Source organism: Ranitomeya variabilis, chromosome 3, assembly GCF_051348905.1.
Source record: "Ranitomeya variabilis isolate aRanVar5 chromosome 3, aRanVar5.hap1, whole genome shotgun sequence".
Taxonomy (NCBI): domain Eukaryota; kingdom Metazoa; phylum Chordata; class Amphibia; order Anura; family Dendrobatidae; genus Ranitomeya; species Ranitomeya variabilis.
Genome location: NC_135234.1, coordinates 653,158,145 through 653,174,395, shown reverse-complemented (window position 1 = coordinate 653,174,395; position 16,251 = coordinate 653,158,145). Strand labels below are relative to the sequence as shown.

The window sequence follows — 16,251 nt, the reverse complement described above, 5'->3', positions numbered from 1 at the left end:
CCAAAAATTGTTGTGCAATTTGTCCTGAGTACGCTGATAGCCCATATGTGGGTGTAAACCAATGTTTGGGCGCAGGGCAGAGCTCGGAAGGGAAGGAGCGCCATTTGACTTTTCAATGCAAAATTGACTGGAATTGAGATGGGACGTCATGTTGCGTTTGGAGAGCTCCTGATGTGCCTAAACATTGAAACCCCCCACAAGTGACACCATTTTGGAAAGTAGACCCCCTAAGGAACTTATCTAGATGTGTGGTGAGCACTTTGACCCAACAAGTGCTTCACAGAAGTTTATAATGCAGAGCCGTAAAAATAAAAAATCATATTTTTTCACAAAAATGATCTTTTCGCCCCCATTTTTTTATTTCCCCAAGGGTAAGAGAAGAAATTAGAGCACAAAAGTTGTTGTGCAATTTGTCCTGAGTACGACGATACCCCATATGTGGGGGTAAACCACTGTTTGGGCGCATAGCAGAGCTCGGAAGGGAAGGAGCGCTATTTTACTTTTCAATGCAAAATTGACTGGAATTAAGATGGGATGCCATGTTGCGTTTGCAGAGCCCCTGATGTGCCTAAACATTAAAAACCCCCACAAGTGACACCATTTTGGAAAGTAGACCCCCTAAGGAACTTATCTAGATGTCTTTTGAGAGCTTTGAACCCCCAAGTGTTTCACTACAGTTTATAACGCAGAGCCGTGAAAATAAATTCTTTTTTTTTTTCACAAAAATGATTTTTTAGCCCCCAGTTTTGTATTTTCACAAGGGTAACAGGATAAATTGGACCCCAAAATTTGTTGTCCAATTTGTCCTGAGTAGGCTGATACCCGATATGTGGGGGGGAACCACTGTTTGGGCGCATGACAGAGCTCGGAAGGGAAGGAGCGCCATTTGGAATGCAGACTTAAATGGATTGGTCTGCAGGCGTCACGTTGCATTTGCAGAGCCCCTGATGTACCCAAACAGTACAAACCCCCCACAAGTGACCCCATATTGGAAACTAGACCCCCCAAGGAACTTATCTAGATGTGTTGTGAGAACTTTGAACCCCCAAGTGTTTCACTACAGTTTATAACGCAGAGCCGTGAAAATAAATTCCTTTTTTTTTTCACAAAAATGATTTTTTAGCCCCCAGTTTTGTATTTTCACAAGGGTAACAGGATAAATTGGACCCCAAAATTTGTTGTCCAATTTGTCCTGAGTATGCTGATACCCGATATGTGGGGGGGAACCACTGTTTGGGCGCATGACAGAGCTCGGAAGGGAAGGAGCGCCATTTGGAATGCAGACTTAAATGGATTGGTCTGCAGGCGTCACGTTGCATTTGCAGAGCCCCTGATGTACCCAAACAGTACAAACCCCCCACAAGTGACCCCATATTGGAAACTAGACCCCCCAAGGAACTTATCTAGATGTGTTGTGAGAACTTTGAACCCCCAAGTGTTTCACTACAGTTTATAACGCAGAGCCGTGAAAATAAAAATTCTTTTTTTTTTCACAAAAATGATTTTTTAGCCCCCAGTTTTGTATTTTCACAAGGGTATCAGGATAAATTGGACCCAAAAAGTTGTTGTCTAATTTGTCCTGAGTATGCTGATACCCCATATGTGGGGGGGAACCACTGTTTGGGCGCATGACAGAGCTCGGAAGGGAAGGAGCGCCATTTGGAATGCAGACTTAAATGGATTGGTCTGCAGGCGTCACGTTGCATTTGCAGAGCCCCTGATGTACGCAAACAGTACAAACCCCCCACAAGTGACCCCATATCGGAAATTAGACCCCCCAAGGAACTTATCTAGATGTGTTGTGAGAACTTTGAACCCCCAAGTGTTTCACTACAGTTTACAACGCAGAGCCGTGAAAATAAAAAATCCTTTTTTTCCCACAAAACTTATTTTTTGGCCCCCAGTTTTGTATTTTCCCAAGGGTAGCAGGAGAAATTGGACCCCAAAAGATGATGTCCAATTTGTCCTGAGTACGCTGATACCCCATATGTTGGGGTAAACCCCTGTTTGGGCACACGGGAGAGCTCGGAAGGGAAGGAGCACTGTTTTCCTTTTTCAACGCAGAATTGGCTGGAATTCAGATCGGATGCCATGTCCCGTTTGGAAAGCCCCTGATGTGCCCGAACAGTGGAAACCCCCCAATTATAACTGAAACCCTAATCCAAACACACCCCTTACCCTAATCCCAACAGTAACCCTAACCACTCCTCTAACCCAGACACACCCAACCCTATTCCCAACCGTAAATGTAATCCAAACCCTAACCCTATCTTTAGCCCCAACCCTAACTGTAGCCCCAACCCTAGCCCCAACCCTAGCCCTAACCCTAGCAATAACCCTAGCCCTAACTCTAGTCCTAACTCTAGCCCTAACCCTAACCCTAATGGGAAAATGGAAATAAATACATTTTTTAATTTTTTTATTTTTCCCTAACTAAGGGGGTGATGAAGGGGGGTTTGATTTACTTTTATAGCGGGTTTTTTAGCGGATTTTTATGATTGGCAGCCGTCACACACTGAAAGACGCTTTTCATTGCAAAAAATATTTTTTGCGTTACCACATTTTGAGAGCTGTAATTTTTCCATATTTGAGTCCACAGAGTCATGTGAGATCTTGTTTTTTGCGGGATGCGTTGACGTTTTTATTGGTAACATTTTCGGACACGTGACATTTTTTGATCGCTTTTTATTCCGATTTTTGTGAGGCAGAGTGATCAAAAACCAGCTATTCATGAATTTCTTTTTGGGGAGGCGTTTATACCGTTCTGCGTTTGGTAAAATTGATAAAGCAGTTTTATTCTTCGGGTCAGAACGATTACAGCGATATCTCATTTATATCATTTTTTTTATGTTTTGGCGCTTTTATACGATAAAAACTATTTTATAGAAAAAATAATTATTTTGGTATCGCTTTATTCTCAGGACTATAACTTTTTTATTTTTTTTCTGATGATGCTGTATGGCGGCTCGTTTTTTGCGGGACAAGATGACGTTTTCAGCGGTACCATGGTTATTTATATCAGTCTTTTTGATCGCGTGTTATTCCACTTTTTGTTCGGCGGTATGATAATAAAGCGTTGTTTTTTGCCTCGTTTTTTTTTTTTTTTTCTTACGGTGTTTACTGAAGGGGTTAACTAGTGGGCCAGTTTTGTAGGTCGGGTCGTTACGGACGCGGCGATACTAAATATGTGTACTTTTATTGTTTTTTTTATTTTATTTAGATAAAGAAATGTATTTATGGGAATAATATTTTTTTTTTTTTTTCATTATTTTGGAATATTTATTTATTTTATTTTTTTTACACATTTGGAATTTTTTTTTTTTTACTTTTTTACTTTGCCCCAGGGGGGGACAATACAGATCGGTGATCTGCCAGTTTGCATAGCACTCTGACAGATCACCGATCTGCGAGAAGTGCAGGCTGCTTCACAGTGCCTGCTCTGAGCAGGCTTCTGTGAAGCCACCTCCCTCCCTGCAGGACCCGGATCCGCGGCCATCTTGGATCCGGGTCTGGAGCAGGCAGGGAGGGAGGTAAGACCCTCGCAGCAACGCGATCACATCGCGTTGCTGCGGGGGGCTCAGGGAAGCCCGCAGGGAGCCCCCTCCCTGCGCGACGCTTCCCTGCACCTCCGGCACATCGCGATCATGTTTGATCGCGGTGTGCCGGGGGTTAATGTGCCGGGGGCGGTCCGTGACCGCTCCTGGCACATAGTGCCGGATGTCAGCTGCGATATGCAGCTGACACCCGGCCGCGATCGGCCGCGCTCCCCCCGTGAGCGCGGCCGATCGCGTATGACGTACTATTCCGTCCTTGGGAAGTAGGGCCCACCCCACATGGACGGAATAGTACGTCTAATGACAGAAAGGGGTTAAAGAGCCTCTAAGCACTAGAAAAAACACAATCCTCCCTCAAGTGACCACAGTTTGGAAATTATAACGCTTTGGCAATTTATCTACAGCTGTACTGACGATTTTGACTCTATGGTTGTTTTCCAGAAATATGTGGGTGCTAGTTTAGGCACATTGGGGCTCAGAATGGAGGGGGGGATTTGGATTTGGGAGTGTGGTCAAATTGATAAGGCAACTTTATTCTTCGGGTCAGTACGATTACAGCGATACCTCATTTATATTGTTTCTTTATGTTTTGGTGCTTTTACACAATAAAAACTATTTTATAGAAAAAATAATTATTTTTGCATCGCTTTATTCTGAGAGCTATAACTTTTTATATTTCTGCTGATGGAGCTATATGGCAGTTTGTTTTTTTGTGGGACAAGATGACATTTTCAGCGGTACCATGTTTATTTATATCAGTCTTTTTGATCTCGTTTTATTGCACTTTCTGATCGGCGGTATGATGATAAAGCATTGTTTTTTGCCTCGCTTTTTACTTTTATTTTTTACGGTATTCACTGAAGGGGTTAACTAGTGGGACGGTTTAATAGAGCAGGTAATTACGATGCGATACCAAATATGTGTTCTTTTATTTATTTTTTTAATTTAAATAAATAAATGTATTTATTGCAAAGATGTTAATGTTATTTTTTAAAATATTTTTACACTTTGTAATATTTTTTTTTAAGCTTTATTACATTGCCTAGTATGGAACATCACTATATAATGTCAGATCGCTGATCTGACACTCTGCACTGCAAAGTGTCAGATCAGGATCTGACAGGCATGGGAGGAGGCATGCCGGCGCCTGCTCTCAGTAGACGCTTGGTCCCGGGGCTCTCCATTGAGACTATCAGCAGGGCCGTATTTGCCACTAGGCACTTGAGGGCACGTGCCTAGGGGCGGGAGGATGCTGGGGGGCGGCGCCTGAGCAAAGTTTTTTTTTAATAGTGCGGGGTAGCGCCCACCCAAACTCACCCGCCCTCCCCATCTCCCTCTTCCCCATCTCCCTCTTCCCCGGCATCTCCCTCTTCTGGCTGCTGCGGTGCTATCGGATCCTGTGCTGCGCTATCACATATGCTGCAGTGGAGGCCGGGAGCTGGAAGAGGAAACACGTCACACTGCAGGCCCCGCCCCCTCCTCGCTGTGGCGCCAAGTTCAGTTCCTGCCTGAGCAGCTGCGGGGGAGGATGGTGTGAGGTGTGTTGTGTCCAGGTCAGTTGTGCGGCGCTTGCTGTGTAACTGCTAATTCCAGCATATCCGGCAGCTTCAGCGCTAGCAGGAGAGGCCGGCCCGCTCAGCTACAGACTGCACAAGATTATGCTGACAGGGGCCCTGTCCTCACCTGGTAGTGTTGATGCTGCGGTCTGCGGGGAGGGAAGGAGCATCACATGGAGCCTCATGCTGTGATTCCCTCTGCTGCTGCCTGTGCCCTGCTGCTGACTTGAGGATGTGAACAGAGGGGGAGGTGCTGAGAGGAACATCACTGACGCAGGACATTAACCATGTCCTGATCACTATTACGGGGCCTCTGCAGTATGTGGCCGCCCTGCCCCATGTACACCTTCCAGCAAGGCTTGTTTTTATTATTCTGGAGCTGCTGTACAACCATAAATTCCAGCATTTCCAGTCTTTGTGTAAGGGGGACTTGTACCTTCACGCCCTGACTTTTATTCTGTAGCTGCAGGATAACTACAGGTTTAGGTTACATGTCCTGTCATTCTAATTATGGAGATGTAGGACTGCAAATCCCAGCATGCCCTGAGGTTGGTACTGTAGAGATTGCAAATCCCAGCATGCCCTGTGGTTGGTACTGTAGGGACTGCAAATCCCAGCATTCCCTTTGGTTGATACTGTAGGGACTGCAAATCCCAGCATGCCCTTTGGTTGATACTGTAGGGACTGCAAATCCCAGCATGCCCTGTGGTTGATACTGTAGGGACTGCAAATCCCAGCATGCCCTGTGGTTGATACTGTAGGGACTGCAAATCCCTCCCAGCATGCCCTGTGGTTGATACTGTAGGGACTGCAAATCCCAGCATGCCCTGTGGTTGATTCACTAGGGACAGGTAGTGATGGCTACTTGCCAACATGTGCGGCACTTGCGGTGAGACTTACTGCTAGCAGTGTTTTTTTTCCGTTGCTGCAAGTGCCGCACATCTCCGCAACTCCCATAGGGAATGAATGAGGCTGTGTGATTTTACTGTACACCGGACATGAATTGCCAGCTTTTCAAAAAATGCTGGTGCATAAAAATCGGACAGCACTTGCATGGTGCGAGTGCTGTAGGATTTTTTTCTTTGCACCCATTGACTTGCATTGGCAAGTCTCGGCTGATATACAAGTGAAATCACTCGTGCTGATAATACGGCCGAGAAAAAAAAACGATGATGGGAGCTGCCCCATAGATTTATACTGGTCCGAGTGTGATGCGATTTTTTTTTTCTCACATAGCACTCGCCCGTATTCCTCGCTAGTGTAACTCCAGCCTTATGGCTCATTTCCACTTGCAAGAAACGCGTCCGTGTCTCGCATGTGGAAACCAAGCTGTGGCGCCGGCACTCCAGAGCAGAGCGTGCGGCTGCATAGGAACACATGGAGCTGCACGCTCTGCTCCAAAGTGCCGGCGCCACAGCTTGGTTTCCACATGCGAGACACGGACGCATTTCTCGCAAGTGGAAATGAGCTCATACTCACCAATGGGGGAGGCAGCACTAAAAGTGCCTAGGGCAGCAGAAACTCTAAATACAGCCCTGACTATCAGGACATCGTGATTCGATCGTGATGTCCTGGTGGAAGCGCACAGGGAGGGGGCTCTCTATGCCACTGTCAGTACTGATAGTGGCATCAGAGGGGTTAAATGCCCGCTATCGGTGCTAGCACTGATCGTGGGCATTGCTCTCACATACAACTGACACCCACACCCGATCGCCGCGGCGCTCAGCGTGAGGCCACGTGATTGTACCCCGTATATATACTGCTCTTTGCAGGAACGCACCTGATGCAGTGCAGTATATGTACAGCGCATGTCGGGGAGGGGTTAATGTTTAGCAACTGTTACACCACATGGCAACTTACAGAGGCATTTAAAAGTTTGGACACCCCTGGTCAAAATTACTGTTAATCTGAACAGTTCAGGAAGTTGAAGATTAAATGATCTCTAAAAGGCCTAAGGTTAAAGATGACACATTTCCTTTGCATTTTACGCAAAAAATATATATTTTACATTTTAAAAATTACAAAAAGAAAAATAGGCCGATGCAAAAGTTTGGGCACCCTGCATGGTTAGTACCTAGTAGCACGCTCTTTTGAAAGTATCACAGCTTGTAAACACTTTTTGTAGCCTGCCAAGAATTGAAATTCTTGTTTGACGGATTTTCATCCATTCTTCCTTGGACAATTCTTCCAGTTCTGTGAGATTCCTGGGTCATCTTGCATGCACTGCTATTTTGCGGTCTAGCCACAGATTTTCAATGATATTCAGATCAGAGGATTATGAGGGCCATTGTAAAACCTTCAGCTTGCGCCTTTTGAGGTAGTCTATTGTGGATTTTGATATGTGTTTAGAATCATTATTCAGTTGTAGAAGCCTTCCTCTTTTCAACTTCATCTTTTTTTACAGATGGTGTTATATTTGGATCAAGAATTTGTTGACATTTTATTGTATTCATTCTTCCCTTTACCCGTGAAATGTTCCTCCTGTCATTGGTTGCAACACAACCACAAAGCATGATTGATTAACCCCCATGCTTAAAGGTTGGCAAGATGTTCTTTTCTTTCAATTCTGTGCCCTTTTTTCTCCACACATACCTTTGATCATTGTGCCCAACGAGTTCTATTATGACCTCATCAGTCCACAGGACTTGTTTCCAAAAGGAATCAGGCTTGTTTAGATGTTCTTTTGCATTCTTCTGATGCTGCATTTTATGGTTAGAATGGGGGAGAGGTTTTCTTCTGATGACTCTTCCATGAAGACCATATTTGTGCAGGTGTCAGCTTAATCTTTATGAAGGTCTTTTGCAGTCTTTTGTCTCTCTTGCAATTTTGCTTGGTCTTCCAGACCTTATCTTGACCTCCACTGTTCCTGCTAACTGCCATTTCTTAATTACATTTCGGACTAAGGGTACCGTTACACTAAACGATTTACGAACGATCACGACCAGCGATACGACCTGGCCGTGATCGTTGGTAAGTCGTTGTGTGGTCGCTGAAGAGCTGTCACACAGACAGCTCTCCAGCGACCAACGATGCCGAAGTCCCCGGGTAACCATCGGGTTACTAAGCGCAGGGCCGCGCTTAGTAACCCGATGTTTACCCTGGTTACCATTGTAAATGTAAAAAAACCAAAAACACTACATACTCACATTCCAGTGACTGTCACGTCCCTGGCCGTCAGCTTCCCGCACTGACTGTGTCAGTGCCGGCCGTAAAGCACTGCTTTAACTTTACGGCCGGCGCTCACAGTCAGTGCCGGAAGCTGACGGCGAGGGACGTGACAGACATCAGAAGGTGAGTATGTAGTGTTTTTTTTTTACATTTACAATGGTAACCATCGGGTTACTAAGCGCGGCCATGCGCTTAGTAACCCAATGTTTACCCTGGTTACAAGCGAACACATCGCTGGATTGGTGTCACACACACCGATCCAGCGATGACAGCGGGTGATCCAGCGACGAAATAAAGTTTCAAACGATCTGCTACGACGTACGATTCTCAGCGGGGTCCCTGATCGCAGTAGCGTGTCAGACACAACGAGATCGTATGTATATCGCTGGAACGTCACGGATCGTGCCGTCGTAGCGACCAAAGTGCCACTGTGAGACGGTACCCTAAGGAAAGGACAACTTGAAAATGCTTTGTTTTCTTCTTATAGCCTTCTCCTGCTTTGTGGGCCTCCACCATTTTCATTTTCAGAGTGCTAGGCAGCCGCTTATAAGAACCCATGGCTGCTGTTTTGTGGCGCTAGGTTAGAAGAGACTGGGTTTTATAAAGCTGAGAAATTTGCATTACCTGGCCTTTCCTAAAGATGATAGTGAAAAAGCCATAATCATAACAGACAAATTAAGGTCTGAAACCTTGGTCAAAGTTATCTGAGCACACAAATCTTCAGGGGTGCCCAAACTTTAGCATCGCCCATTTTCCTTTGTGTAATTTTTAAAATGGAAAAACTGAAAATATATATATATATATTTGCCTAAAATACAAAGGAAACGTGTCATGTTTAACTTTAGGCCTTTTAGAGATCATTTCATCTTCTAGTTTCATAACTGTTCACAATAACAGTAATTTTGACCAGGGGTGTCCAAACATTTATATTCCACTGTACATTCAGTACACAGCCTCAACTATTTCATATGGAAACCAAACCAGCAAGCTTACAATTTTAGGTTTAAAAACATTTGCAGTGGAAACTTATTTAAAGTACTAGTAAATGAAATGTTATTAATTTATTTAGAGATTACCAATTAGGCTTTCCCTGACAAGACACTGACTGCCGGCTTGTTAAAAACTGCTTGAATTTTATAGACTTCCACTGTGTGGAGGCATTATTCTGTAATGTTGCAGATTTGCAACAGGAAATGGCATTGGCATTTGACACAGCTTTCTGCACTCAGTGATTAAATGTGCTGCGCCTAGGCTTGCGCCTCTGCCTGGACCCTGCTTCTCTCGGTCTGCTTTGCGGCTATTAACCTGTCTCAGTGAGGCATGATTCACTCACACATGGTTTCCTTCAAATGGTCACTATAAAAGCTGGCCGCCATACCCATTAGACAGCTGTCAGCCATGTCATATCCTACGACTTGGGAATCATACAGACAGTATTATATCATCTTTGAATTGTTGCTGTTACACTGCTATGCAATAAGGTTTGCCCCTTTTAGAAGTTTGTGCTGTCTCTCTCCCTGTCTGCCTCCCCAGCTCTGATGTCAGTAACGCCTCCCTTCTTCTTCCTTATTCTCTGAATGTCTGCCATTTTAAGAAGCTCATGTCTTGCAGCTCTGGTCCAGAATAGTCTTATTTACTTACTGCAGCTACTGTAATTGTGCATAATTATAAGGCTATGTGCACACGTCAGGATTTTCTGCAGAATTTTCCTGAATAAAACCGGACTTTTTCTGCAGGAAATCCACATGCTTTTTTTTTCGCGTTTTTAATGCGTTTTTTTGCGCGTTTTTTTTTCAGAGCTTCCCAATGCATTAAATAGCGGGAAAAACTCGAAAAATCCGCAAAATTAATGAACATGCTGCATTTTTTACCGCAATCCGTATTTACATGTAAAGCGCCATGGAATAAATGGCGCTATAAAAATGTATAATAATAATAAAATAATAATGCATTTTTTTCACGGAAAAAAACGCATCATGCGCACAAAAATTACAGAATGCATTAAAAATGATGGGATGCTTATGTATGCTTTTTTCAAGCGTTTTTCCCTCGGAAACCGGCAGAAAAAATGCAAAAAATCCTGAACTTGTACACATAGCCTAAGAATTCAGCTTGAACATAAGCCTTCTTTTGAAATCTTCATCCGTTCCTTTGCAGTCAAATTAAGCTATCTGATGACATCTCTTTGTGTGAGTACTGGTACATAGAGACAGCCAATAAATGGTGTCTCAAGAGCCCCACACTCACAGCCTAGTTATAGAGTCAGAATAGACCATATGATTGCTCTACTGACAGCGATCTTTCCCAACTTCTTCATACATAGTAATGCTTGGCTCATCGGTCAGGTAAGAGTCAGGCCAGCATAAACATTAGATTGGTGATTCATTGCGGTGAAACCGGTGGATTTGACCAGCTTTTATCTAATATCATTGTAGGTCATTACACAAAACTATGCAGGACCACACTTTTATGCACGCCTAAAAAGATGGACACCGCCGGATCATATTCCAGACAGAGTCCACAGTGCCTCCATCTGCTTCATTATAGGGAATCTTGTGCTGGGGGTTCTGTCTAAAGCACATATTTCAGAGAATTACATGGAGACCCCAGTGTAAGCGCTCAGCATAGAAAGCAGGAAAAATGTGAGCCTTATTGCGATCTTTGGGAGGCAAAATTAAAAAATTAACAGCAGGTGAAGAATTGGCTTTATTTATTTTTATGCTGTTTTTTGTTGCTGTATAAGTGTTTAGATGACATTTTTCTTCGGGTCGGTATGATTACAGAGATACCAGATTTATATAGTTTTTTTTATGTTTGGCTGCTGACGCACACTGAAAGATGCTTTTTGCTGAAAAAACAAGTTTTTGCATCCCCATATTTAGATAGTTATGATTTTTCCATATTTCAGCTAACAATAATGTGAGGGCTTGTTTTTTATGGGCGGAGATGACAATTTTATTGGTACCATTTTCGGGCACATGACTTTCTTATCACTTTCTATTCAGGCACAAAGAACAAAAACTAGCAATTCAGGAATTGTTTTTTGTTTTTGTTTCATGCTGTTCCGCATGTGGTAAGATTGAAGAGGCAGCTTTATTCTTCAGGTCAATACGATTACAGTGATACCACATTTATATAGTTTTTTTATGCTTTGGCGCAATTACACAACAACAGCAATTTTATTTAAAAAATAATTATTTTTGCATTGTTTCATTCTGAGAGCTAAACGAAAAAAAGTAGTTTGGTACCGTGTTAGCCAGTAGAAAAAAAAATATATAGAGTGCTCTCAGTCTGAGAGCACAAGATTCAAGTCAAGTCAAGTCACAAGACTAATATTTTGTCTCTCAGACTGAGAGCACTCTTTAAATATTCTGAGAGTTACAACTTTATTTTTCCGTTGACAGAACTGTATGGCGGTCTGTTTTTTGCAGGACAAGATGACGGTTTCAGAGATATGACTTTCATTTAGATTCTTCTTTTTGATCGCGTTTTATTCCACTTTTTGTTAGGTGGTATGACGGTACAGCATAGTTTTTGCCTCGTTTTTTATTTATTTTTTATGGTGTTCACTGAGAGGGTTATCTGTTGGGACAATTTTATAGGTCAGATCGTCCTGGACACGGCTATACCAAATATGTGCACTTTTATTGCTTGGGTTTTTACATACATAATTGTATTTATTGAATTAATATTTTTTCTTTTTTTGTGTTTTATTTTGTGATTTTTTAAAATATATTTACAATTTTTTTACAACATTTTTTTTTTTTTACTTTTTTACAGTACATTGTCCCTGGATGAGACATCAACTTTCCCTGCACTGATTGCTGATCTAATACTCTGCAATGTTTTTGCACTTCAGGGAATTAGATCCGTGCACCGCAGGCAGTGAGGAGGTATGTCAGCTCCTTCTCTGAGCAGCCATCTTTCAGCACAGGGTCACCATGGGGACCATTGGCACAATGCGATTCCCATCGATGTCGCTGTTGCTATTGACAGGGGCATCAATGGGGTTAAATGCTTGCGATCGGAGCTATCAACGATTGTGGGCATTGCTGCAGGGTATCAATTCTCATACACAGCTGACACTCGCATTTTATCACGACGGCGCTCAGCGTGAACCCACACGAGTGTGGAGCAGTGTTTGCAGGAATGCAGCCCCCGCAGTGTCGTACATATACAGTGCATGTTGGGCAGGGGTTAAAATGGTCCACGATAAAGATTGAAAGAGGACAGCGCCACATCAGGAAGTGATAGACAGCAATACACTTTATTCTGCCTCCTGCGGCAACGTTTCGGTCCGAAGACCTTTTTCGGTCTTCGGACCGAAACGTTGCCGCAGGAGGCAGAATAAAGTGTATTGCTGTCTATCACTTCCTGATGTGGCGCTGTCCTCTTTCAATCTTTATCGTGGACTTTTTCTACTGGGCTGGACCCCCTGGTGTGGACGTGCGCCCTGATGTCCGTGGAGACTACGTTAGTATTGGGTGCGGCTTGACCGAGTTTTGTTAGGGGTTAAAATGGTATCACTTTTGGAGAGTTTTCAATAAAAAAGGCTTCTCAAGGTCCATTGAAATCTTTTTGCAACTTTGTTGAAAAAATGAGAAATTGCTGCTAAACTTCTAACCCCTCTAACATCCTACCAAAATAAAACGACATTTGAAAAATGACTCTGATGTAAAGTAGACATGTGGAAAATGTTATTAATTAATTATTTTGCACAGCATGACTAACTGGTTTAAGGATATAAAGATTGAAAGTTTGAAAATTTAGATTTTTGTTTCAAACTTTTTTGCCAAAATTGCAATATTTTAAGAAATAAACGCAAGTCATATCAAGCAAATTTTAGGACTAACATGAAGTACAATATGTCACAAAAAAGATTCTCAGAATCACTGGGGTACGTTGAAGGGTATGTTCCCACGATCAGTAAACACTGCGGATTCCAACAAGAAATCCCATCTCCACTATGCGTGCACCGATGCCTTCGGATCACCCACGGAGATGGACATGCGGAGACAGACATGTTGTGCATCTCCGCAAGATAAATATCACCCGTACAATGTATTGGATGCTGTGATTCTGGGCGGTTCAATGAACACATGCGGAATCACCTGCGTTCAATAGCCGACAGCGCTTTGGATGCAGCGGACATGTGCTACATCCAAAGTGCTGCCAACCACTGAACGTCTGCACATACCCGAAGCGTTCCATAGGTATTACCTCCTAAAGTGACACTGGTCAGATTTCTAAAATTTGGCAGGGTCATTAAGGTCAAAATTAGCTCGGTAACCAACGAGTTAAGTTTACTAAAGGACTCTTTTGTTTGTTTCATGTTGACTACAACTGTGTGAGTTAGGGCTTGTTTCCACTTGCGAGAAACACGTCCGTGTCTCGCATGTGGAAACCAAGCTGTGGCGCCGGCACTTTGGAGCGGAGCGTGCAGCTCCATGTGTTCCTATGCGGCCGCACGCTCCGCTCTGGAGTGCTGGCGCCACAGCTTGGTTTCCACATGTGAGACACGGACGTGTTTCTCGCAAGTGGAAACAAGCCCATAGAGGAAGGAGCAATCACATGGACTATCACAGGAAAATCCTTACAATTATCGTTACATAAAAATGCAAGCCCCATTCGACTTGCTATGTCATAGAGCAGCCGTTGTGGACAATTTATCTGCCGTGTAAAAGGAATCTAAGCTATAAAAATTTGAAAAGGAAGAAAAGAAATAGAAAAAAATTGAAAGTCTACATTTCATATAATTTACCTTCTTCAGATTCTGAAAGATGTCGAAAATTGTAAGCAAACCATGCACGGATATCTGAAAGCCGTCGAGTCCTACCAATGCCGGGGCACGTGTTTTCAGAAGGTAATAGCGGACAGGTGGCAGACTCGGATAACTCCTCACTTGTTTGATCATCTTCCACATCTGGAGTTCCTGGCTCCCCCACATTCTCCTCATTACTGCTATGTTCAGGTCCAGGAGAATCATCTGTGCAACCATCGGCAATCTATGTGGAAAAAGAGCCAACTGTGAATATATAGATGTCTGAGAAGCAGGACTTATGAAGAACAAGTATATGAAAATATTATTTTTTCATTTGCCAAGAGAAAGAGAAAACTAAATGGCAACTGTTGATTTAAAAACAATAAATCAATAGTATTTGTAAAAAAATGAGAAACTTTGTAATATATATCAGCGAAGAAATCTACTTCTTTCTCCAATATTCACCACCCCTTGAACTCAACATCCACTCTGAAAAACAGCTAAAATTCTTCTTGGTCAAAGCAAGATGGACTGCCAGCATAATGAGGTGTCAGGTTACACAGCCTATCATACTTCTAGCAAATGTATTTCATTTAAGTGTTGGATTCACAGCCACACAGCTCAGTACTGTATAATGTCCTCCATTCTGCTGCTGTGTGTGAGGAATAGGAACCCATCTCTTTATCTGTATTATGTATTGAAGACAACATAACAACAAGTCCCCACCCACTATGTCAGAGACAAATTAAAATTAGAGATGGAGCCTACAATGGAGAAAACTGATGGAAAATGCAGGATACAGGTCACATAATAGCCAGAAATTATGTATATATACAAACATGATTTTTCTGAAAAGTTACTTGAAGTAACAGGTACAATTTAACTGTGTAAAGATGTAAAAATCTACTTTTTCCAGTAAGAATAGAGAAGAAAGGGGAGTAGTGCGGTTAAAAAATAAAATATTATTTTATTTGTTTAAATATATCATAAATTGTGCAAATCGATAATAAAGTGCATAAAGGATGAAACAGGACCAATGGCGCCAAACAACAGCAAAGGCATTAGGGGATAGAGTGGAGCAAAGCCCAGTATATAAGACAGCTTTCATAAGTATTTAGAAGTCATAAAGGCTAAGTAGCATTAGAAAGTGCACACATGAAAACACGGTGTTTTCATCATTTTTGAAGCCAAAGAAACTACAGGAAAACAGTGGTGGCTACTTTGTCATCTTCACTGTTGGTTTTGCAGCTGATTTTTTCTTACATTTTCATATAAAATATTGGCGGATTCCAAGCTGATGCAGCATGAAAAATGGAATTATTACTTCTTTTACCTGCATTTTAAAACCTGAAGTGGTTAAAAGAAGTTATAAAAGGCAGAATGCACAGCAAGTTGGTTTGATATTGATGTCACATGACCCTCCATCAGCAGCCATTTGTTTTCATTGCGTTTGAGTCCGGGATTTATTTTTACATACGTCTTTATTGCATTTTTGACACTTTTTTGTATGTCATGTTTTAAATAAAGTTTATTTGCTTTTGATACTGCCTGGTATTTGTCTTAGAATTTTTTTTTATTAATATAGTCATGTGCAGATTATATGCCTATTAGATTTCTATACCATGCGCTTTGCTGTAATTACAGTTATATGAAAAAGTTTGGGCACCCCTATTAATCTTAAGCTTAATGTTTTATAAAAATTGTGTTTTTTTGCAACAGCTATTTCAGTTTCATATATCTAATAACTGTTGGACACAATAATGTTTCTGCCTTGAAATGAGGTTTATTGTACTAACAGAAAATGTGCAATCTGCATTAAAAAAAAATTTGACAGGTGCATAAGTATGGGCACCCTTATCATTTTCTTGTTTTAAATACTCCTACCTACTTTTTACTGACTTACTAAAGCACTTTTTTTGGTTTTGTAACCTCATTGAGCTTTGAACTTCATAGCCAGGTGTATGCAATCATGAGACAAATCGGTACCGGAGTTATCCGTGTCCGTGTGTCCGTGAACTCACGTGGCACATCAGTGTGGCACAAGTGCGGCCCGTGTGCCAACTGAGTACCACACGGTATGTGCAGGAGACAGCGCTACAGTAAGCGCTGTCCCCAGCGTGGTGCTGAAGCCGCCATTCATCCCTTCTCTCCAGCAGCGTTCGCTGGAGAGAAGGAATGAAAAATCAATGTTTTTTTATTATTTTTGTCTTTA

At 42.5% G+C, this 16,251-nt stretch overlaps 1 protein-coding gene across 2 annotated transcripts in view; it reads right to left on the bottom strand.

Moving 5' to 3' along the window:
- The window catches only part of ARHGEF25 (Rho guanine nucleotide exchange factor 25), a 434,366-nt gene that overhangs the window by 316,831 nt on the left and 101,284 nt on the right, over positions 1-16,251 (bottom strand). For both annotated transcript variants that reach the window (XM_077297766.1, XM_077297765.1), the window contains exon 2: positions 14,040-14,283. In XM_077297766.1, the coding sequence (XP_077153881.1) occupies positions 14,040-14,283 (244 nt within the window). The remainder of the gene's footprint in view (positions 1-14,039; positions 14,284-16,251) is intronic.